The sequence below is a fragment of the Orycteropus afer genome, unplaced genomic scaffold, assembly GCF_000298275.1.
Source record: "Orycteropus afer afer isolate SDZICR_OR568_19922 unplaced genomic scaffold, OryAfe1.0 scaffold00109, whole genome shotgun sequence".
NCBI lineage: Eukaryota > Metazoa > Chordata > Mammalia > Tubulidentata > Orycteropodidae > Orycteropus > Orycteropus afer.
Genome location: NW_006921696.1, coordinates 9,852,487 through 9,861,076, shown reverse-complemented (window position 1 = coordinate 9,861,076; position 8,590 = coordinate 9,852,487). Strand labels below are relative to the sequence as shown.

At 46.3% G+C, this 8,590-nt stretch overlaps 1 protein-coding gene across 1 annotated transcript; it reads left to right on the top strand.

Moving 5' to 3' along the window:
* Window positions 1-6,434: 6,434 nt before the first annotated feature.
* On the top strand, window positions 6,435-6,986 carry RAP2B (RAP2B, member of RAS oncogene family). The gene has a single exon (XM_007943569.1). The coding sequence runs from the start codon at window positions 6,435-6,437 to the stop codon at window positions 6,984-6,986; it is 552 nt and encodes a 183-aa protein (XP_007941760.1).
* Window positions 6,987-8,590: the final 1,604 nt, after the last annotated feature.

The window sequence follows — 8,590 nt, the reverse complement described above, 5'->3', positions numbered from 1 at the left end:
AGTGCTACAATTGAATTGTACTCTTCCCTCTACACATCACAATCTCAGGCAAATCTGACACCTGATAAAGGTCAGCTCATTTATCTCAGAGAGGAGGAGCTTCCTTTTTCTTCTTTCTCTGAAATCAAGTAAAAGAATGAAAATATACAAACCATTAGTAAGATTTTATGATAGAACTCAGACTCACTGAGTAAAAAAACAGTTGCCATCAAGTCAGTTCTGACTTATGGCAACTCTACGTATATAGAGTAGAACTGTGCTCCAGAGGGTTTTCAGTGGCTGATTTTTTGGAAGTAGATTATCAGGTCTTTCTTCTAAGGCACCTCTGGGTGGGATCCAACTGCTAAATTTTTCAGTTAGCAGCAAGCTCCTTAACTGTTTTCACTATCCAAGGACTCCAATCAACTGAGTAGTTGTGTGGTATTAGCCCTGAGTCTGACACTTTAGCCAAAGGGAACTTCTTGATAGAAACATCAGTGGTTTTCATTATACAAATTTACACAGTAATCAATTTATATGATGAGATTATTATTCAATACTAAAGTGATAAGCAATAGTCTTGAGACCACAGTTACTTTAATTATCCTCTGAGCAGTTCTTTGTTTGGGCCTACTAAAAGTTTGTAGAAAGTATGGATGACTTTAAGAGGTTACTTAACTTAAAATTTAAGACTCCTCTACACACTTTCATTTGAAGATTAAAATAGGAAAAAGAATCCATTCAGAACCCAAGAGATACTGTAAAATGAAAAACTAGGCAGAACTTTGCCTCTATATAGCTGCCATGCTTAGATTTTTGGATATTTTTCCTTGTTAAAGATATAAAACGTTGACAAAACTTTATCATAAGCAGGATAAGTAGGATAAGTCATTGGTCTTGTAAGTTGGCTCCTCAAAATGTAATATAAATAGTATGAATGATATGAAATAAATGAGTGTATGGTTGACTTACGAAGTATTTTTAGAGACATTACTGGAGACTATTAAAAACGATCTCTGATGAAGTAAAATACTGAAAATCTACTAGCAGATAGTAGGGGAGCTCTGGTGGCACAGTGCATAAGGCATTTGACTGCTAACCAGAAGGCTTACAGTTTAAACCCACCAGCCACTTCTTGGAAGGAAGATTGGGCAATCTACTTCTGCAGAGAGACCGTCTTGGAAACCCAAGGAGGGGGTCACTATGAGTCAGAAACAACTTGATGGCAGTGAGTTTTTTTTTTGTTTTTTTTAGTTATAACAGGAACTCTGGTAGAGTAGTGCCTAAGGCACTTGACTGCTAACCAGAAGGCTGGTGGTTCAAACCCACCAGCTGTTCCTTGAAAGGAAGGTTGGGAAATCTACTTCCATAGTAGTACCGCCTTGGAAACCCAAGGACGGATTGTTATGAGTCGGATCCAACTCCACAGCAATGAGTTTGGTTTGGTTGTGGTAGTAGTTGCAACATTCACTAATGTGAGAAATATTTATTGAGTATTCTGCTAGGCACAGTTAATCTTACACTTTAACATGATACATGGTCACTAGCAACTTACTCTTGGTATTTTCAAAATTAGAATTTGTTTAGAAGTATGTGCTTACCTATAGGTGGTATAGCTAAAACTAGCAACATTATAAAATAAACTTCCACTTTGTATAAATGAAGAGGGCAGGTAGGTTCTTACTGTCTGGAAGACTTAAAAGATTCATATTTGAACAAACCTAATTCTTTGAAGGCTCAACCTCAGCATCACAGGAGTTCATCAGAACCACTGTGTGAACAAAAGTCAGGGACAGCAACCCCATTTATGTAACATTCGTTTCCAAAGGTTAAGCAATCCTTACTTGGTAGCTTTTATTTTTGATTATTTTCCAGAAAGACCTTTTCATATATTTCCAAATATTAAGACTTCTTTGGAGAAAAAGTTTCTTCACCGGATGCTCTGCTATCTTTCTTTGCATGGGTAACCCTGTAGGTGTTTGAAATACCGGTGGCATAGCCTCCAGTCAGGATTAATATGATTAAAATAGTCTTACCACAAGCAGGTTTTGGAAAAGGAATCACAGATCATTCATATATCAATAAATATTTATTGAGGGCCTCCTACGTATGGCTCTGTTATAGGTGCTATGAGGAACAAAGGTGGTTCCAAAGACAATTAGACATGGTGCCTGACCTCAAGGAATTCACACAGTACTTAGGGTGACAAGACACAATCATGTTTATGGTTTAGGGTAGATGATAACTGTTGCTATAAGAAGGGTACATTCAAACTCCCAATACATTTCATAGGGGGAAGTAACCAATCTTAAAAATCTATGAATCAGCAATTTACATGCTTCATTTCAAATCCCAAAGTTGCAAGGAAAAATTTTCTTTGGAAGACCATCTCAGTGTAATAAAAATTTCTATGGAAGAATCTCAACTAGAAATTCTAAGGTATGGATCATACTGTTTATTCAAAGTGTGGCCTCTTCCTGGTACCAGAGAGGCCACCAAGGTTCAGTAATATCCACCCACATGGCTACCAGGTGCTCTAAGGATGGGCTCTTCCAGATAGGGCTGTTAAGCTCCCTGAGTCTGGGCAGTAATCGCCATGCATTTATGGGGCTCCACTTGATGACAAATAACAATAACATAGCTTTAAAAGCACATTCCCATACCTTATTCCATTGACTGTTGATTATTATCTCTGAGGATAGCTTGGCACCATGGAAAAAGTAGTCAGGATACCAGGGTTCTAATTCTGGCTCTCCAACTAATTTGCCTATGATACCTGATCTATCTAGATCACAGTTTTCTCTGCTATGAATTTAGGATTAGTAGATCCTCCCCACGGTTTCTGCTTAGCTAGTTGGGCAGGGCAAATTTTATTATTGCTATTTTATAATAGAGTAACCAAGGTCAGGAGAGCTTAAAGAACTTACTCAAGGCCCTAGAGATTATAACTCATATACAATACCTGAGATTAGACATCAGGCCTGTAAGGACAAACCATTTTCTACTATATTAACATGCTCAGAACCACACCTACCATTTGTGGGCAAGAGTACAAATGGAAACCCACAAAGCATTATTCTAAATATTGAAATTATGTATCAACTGAACAAACTGTTAAGCAAATATGCTCTATTTTCTCACCTTGACAAGTACCTCTCTAACAAAGACCCCAAGCTCCCAGAGTGAATTAAGAATTTTCAGACTCCTCCACCTCCAGTCTGGAAAGTGACAGAGAAGGCAAAGTTGACCCCCACTGATCTTCCTATCTGCACTAGAAGGTCCCAAAGTGCTTACAAGGGTACATGGCAGCCCATGGATCCAAGGCCTGCTCATATCTTAACAATCACTCCTTAGACATAGTAGGTCAATGTCAATACAGAGGCCCAAACAAGAAGCCGTCTGGCACCATTTGTGTGGGGATGGGGTGCGGGTAGGGATTAAAGAGTTCACAGCTGTAATGTGGTCTAGAAGTAGTTCCCAAATGGGCCACCATCATGACCATGTGAGGAAGGGTACAATCAGAGGATAGCCAGTATCCCAGAGCAGATGTCCCTCTTGTTTTGGTTTAAAGGTTGGTGGTGCCTAAGGCATTTGACTTCTAACCAGAAGGCTGGTGGTTCAAGCCCACCAGCCACTCGTGGGAAGGAAGAATGGGCATCTACTTACCTAGTGACTGCCTTGGCAACCCAATGACGGGTGGCTATGAGTCAGATCAACTGGACGGCAGTGAGTTTGATTTTTGGAAGCACAGTACCTTCAAGCTCAAAGAGACCAATGTCTAGCCAAACAGATGGTTACAATACTAGCCCGGATACTCATTAGCTGTGAAACCTGCAGAGTTATTGACCATCTCAGAGCCTCGGTTTGCGCATCTGTAAAATAGGTGTAATAATAATTATTACGAACGTAAATGAGCTTGCACATGTAAACACTTGTTGTTGTTGTTAGGTGCTGTCAAGTCCGCTGGACTCTGAGAGACCCTATGTACAACAGAACCAAACACTGCCAGGTCATCCATCCTCACAATCCTTGCCATACTTGAACCCATCATTGCAGACATTAACAGTTGGATAAACGTTGCGGGGGCGGGGGGTTTCCTCTGACTGCATTAGAATTTACTTCCGAGGTTTTTCTGTTGATTTATATAAGCATAATTATATCCAAGCACTTAGACAATTTTCATCTCTTTTCTCCACTAAATGAAGTAGGAACAGGCATTACCCACTCCACCTGAGGCGTCGTCTGCTGCCCTCATCCCTCCTGGCTTGGGTTTAAGGACTTCACCATGCAAACTGCAGCCCTGGATTTGGAGGTTAACACGCAAACGTGGCTCTGAGTCACAGGGTAATTAGGAACTGAAACCAAATGTAAGCACACCGCCTAGTTCACCCTTCCACTGCTGACAAGAAACCAGTGTGAAGTGGAATCAGAATAAAACAGCAGGACCTGGAGCCAGGCCGGGTTTTACATGACCCCCGCCCCCTCCCCCTCCCCCCCTCCCCCGCGCCCCCTTCAGCCTCAGGGTCAGTCGGCCAGGGCTGTCTTTAAACAAGTCTTGACACATCCCACCTCCACCAGGAACCACGGAGACTCAGAGCAAGTCGGGGCATCTCCCTCGCACCTCCTGAAGGATAATCCTAGCTGAGTCTAGCGATGCCCTAGGCCCCCTTCCCAAGCCAAGAAGTTTTTAAAAGACAAGCTCAGGCACCTCCCCACACTCTCTGGGTAAGACGAATTCTAAGTGGCCCCATCCTCCTCCTCACATAAAACGTTAAAACTTGTGCCTTGTTTCTTGTGCACCAAGGATTATTATCAGCCCTTTTTCCTCCCTTGAAAGGGCAGTCATGACTGACACAAGAAGCCAGATTTTCTCTAAAACACCAACAAAGGACTATATTTAGACTATGTTCTGAGCTCTCCGCCTAAATTCCTCTTACTTTTTCACTTAGCTTCCAAACGGCTGGATTGAGGAAGTGGGAGGAAGAGGGCGGGGAGCAGCCGGGAAAGAACAGCTGTGCCTCCGCCTCTCAACTCAAGCTCTATAAATAACCAATCACAAGCGGAGGCTACTTTTTACCCAATGAAGCATCCGAAACTGATAAAACCTTGGCGGTAGCCAATAATAAAAAAACTTAGGGGTGTGAGACTTACACCCTGGAACCAATAGGGACAGAGTCTGGGGAGGTAATTCGAGCTGGAGTGTGGGTGTGTGGTGCAAAAGGTTCCTACTTCCAAGACGGAAAACCTGCTCTGCTGACTGAGCATGCCCGGACTAGCCGCGAAGGCCGCGGTGACTTCTTGGCTTGGGGCGGGATCCAGGTCTCCGGATTTTGCCTACTGCCGGATGGAATAGGCGGTGGGTGGGACCAGCCAAGTCCCAGCCGAGAGAGGGTTGTGGTCAGTACTGCCCATTGCCTCTTAGGTACAGCGTCCCAGGCTGATTTCTCATTCTCTTTGTCCCGGAGATGAACTGCGGGAAAGGTCAACCAAAAGGACAGAGTTGCGTTTCCTTGGCCAGCGGTTCAGAAGGAGCTGTGCCCTGGGTTGAGGAAGAGTCTCTGCCTGCCGCCACAAGCACTCCACAGCCCCAAAATTGATAGCCGACCACCAGACCCATTGGGGGCAAGAGCCCAACACATCCCATCCCCGGGAGGACACGCCGCACCCACACGCTTCTCTCAGAATCGCCGCTCTAGAGTACAAACCCTAGAACCCTGAAAGAAGTTGGCTTCCATCCTCCCATACAAGCTTTTCTAAACCCTGGTCTCCCACACAACACACATGTCTCTAGCTGTAAGACATGTTTCGCTACGAATTCGCCTCTCCAGACTTAATAGCGAACCCTGCCCCCAACCCCGCCCCTCATGGCCCTAGAAAAACCCGGAATTGCGGATGAGCGGGCGCGGCCGGTGGTGCACTGGGCATGCTCGCCTGGGAGGGGAGGGCCGGGCTGCGCGCGGCGAGTAGGAAGCTCTCGACCCGCGGAGGCTGCGGGAGAGAGCGCGATGGGCCGCGGCGGTGGGCGCACGCTCCGCGGGGACTCATGCCACGCGCGTCCCAATCCCGCGCGCAATTAGCAGCTGCCCCGCAGCCCGCCGCCGCCGCCTCCTTCTCGCCCTCCGGGGCTGCAGCGGCAAGGAGCTCCAGCCGTCGTCTCGCGAAGGCTGCTGGCATTGTCCTCCCGCTCCGCCGCCTGGGCTGCTGCGGGGCCCCGGACCCGCGCCCCAAGGACGTATCGCGGCCGCGGGCTGGCCCGGCGCCCGGCCTCAGCTTTGTGATTTCTGATCCCTGCCCTCCCCTGCCATCCTCTCCCAGAGTTTTCCTTTGGACCTGAGGAAGGGGAGGTTTTCCTTTGGAGTTGAGGAAGGAGAGTAGTGCAGCCACCAAGCCTAGCCTTCCCCGGCGCTCAGCCCCGACGGGGCCGCGACAGGCGCGGCGCGAGCGCCAACGAAGCCATGAGAGAGTACAAAGTGGTGGTGCTGGGCTCCGGCGGCGTGGGCAAGTCTGCGCTCACCGTGCAGTTCGTGACGGGCTCCTTCATCGAAAAGTACGACCCCACCATCGAGGACTTCTACCGCAAGGAGATTGAAGTGGACTCGTCGCCGTCGGTGCTGGAGATTCTGGACACGGCAGGCACGGAGCAGTTCGCGTCCATGCGGGACCTGTACATCAAGAATGGCCAAGGCTTCATCCTTGTCTACAGCCTTGTCAACCAGCAGAGCTTCCAGGACATCAAACCCATGCGGGACCAGATCATCCGCGTGAAGCGGTACGAGCGCGTGCCCATGATCCTGGTGGGCAACAAGGTGGATTTAGAGGGCGAGCGCGAGGTCTCCTACGGCGAGGGCAAGGCCCTGGCCGAGGAGTGGAGCTGTCCCTTCATGGAGACGTCGGCCAAAAACAAAGCCTCGGTGGACGAGCTGTTCGCCGAGATCGTGCGGCAGATGAACTACGCGGCGCAGCCCAACGGCGACGAGGGCTGCTGCTCGGCCTGCGTGATTCTCTGAGGCGCCCGCGCTTGCCGCGCGCCGGGCGCTCTGCGCACAAAAGCCAAACGCACCCGACTCTTCTAAATGTGATTTTTCTTCTTGCTTTGAGATTGGAGACGACTTTGCATTGGCCGAGGTGCCCTGGGAGCCTGGCTGGCTACCGCGGCCGGCGTCCCCCGCCCTCCTTCCCGCATCCTGAGAGGTGTCCCGTTCTGACCATCCGAGACCCTGCTGGAAATGTAGCTCTTTGCAGCATGTACATCTCTCATTGATTTTGGTTGACGCTTATTTCCCCCAGTAAATCGCCGATTGAGCGCTATATTGGCAGCTTGACACCCGGCAAGCAAGTTTCAGCCAGGAAAAAAATGGGGGTGGGGTGGAGGACGAGGATGTGGGGAATGGAGGAAAGGGAGGTCTTTCTTTTCTTTCTTTCTTTTTTTTTTTTTTTCCCCCTCCTTTTGGTCAACAACCGTTTTCTAGTTCCAACTTTTAAATACATGGAGAGGAAGTCCGGGAGAACTATATGAAGGAGCAGGAGAAAAGGGAGAAACTTGTTTTTGTTTTTTTTTTCCTTGTTTTCCAAGGAGGAGCTGGAAATTAAGATCGAGTTCCTTTTCTGCCAGCTTGGAAGGGCAACCCCGTGACTGATTATGATTCTGAGGATGTCTATGCAAAGTTGGATTCTTGTTACAGTGTATCCAATCTGAAGTATTGCACATCTGAACTGGGACTGTTAACACTGATGCCAATACAGTGTGGGGTGCCAGAAAGTGTCTGCTGATATTTGTGGAAAAAAAAAAATCTATTTTGTTTACCTACTGTATCAAAGGGGAGTCTGAGGGGAGAATGGTAGTATTTTTTTTTATCAGCTGTGAAAAAAATGTTACAGATCTGCACATTTTTGTGTACTATTGTGTGTGTGTGTGTGTATGTGCTTTTTTTTTTTTTTTAAGTTTCTTTTTGCTTTTTTATTTCGGTTGGAAGTAACAGATTTTGATGACTAGCTCTTAAAATTACAGTACAAAGACTTCCTAACGTGATTCAGGGCCCCCAGCACCCCTGTGTCTGCAGAGTGCCTTCAATACTCAGCTGTTCCAGCCGGTGCCAACCTGTGAACTTCCCACCATAATCCAGTATCTGCTATTCTCCAAGCCACTTCCCAGTTTCCTTTCAGTAATCTTCCTGAACAAGCCAGGACAATAGAGGCTGTTGTTCATGAATCTCTTTATTATTTCTAGCCTCTAAAATGTAATTTTCATGCTTTGCAATTTATCCCCTCCCCTTTTTTTGTGTGTGCTTCATTTTGTTCAAATTGTCAGGTATTAGCTCCCTTTTTGTATTATTTTATTTTGTTTTTTGTTTTTTTATTCTAGAGTGTTCCTCCAGAAGCAAAGAGCAAAATTTACTGTTGTGATGTACCAAGAGGATACTAATTGTGATTTTTAATTCCAGACATGTGTTTAATTGTTGTCTCTTCATTTTAAGACTTTTAATACAAGTGTCATTTTTAAGAAACAAACCCAAAATTACTGTTTGTGTTTCTGTGTTTCATATTCAGTGACTTAATACAGCATCATGGCTGAGGTAGACAGGGGCAGGTTTATGATGTTGAAGAGGTGTCA

What these genes read in the sequence shown, in the direction of transcription:
- RAP2B (XM_007943569.1), top strand. Translation starts at nt 6,435, where the DNA reads ATGAGAGAGTACAAAGTGGTGGTGCTGGGCTCCGGCGGCGTGGGCAAG.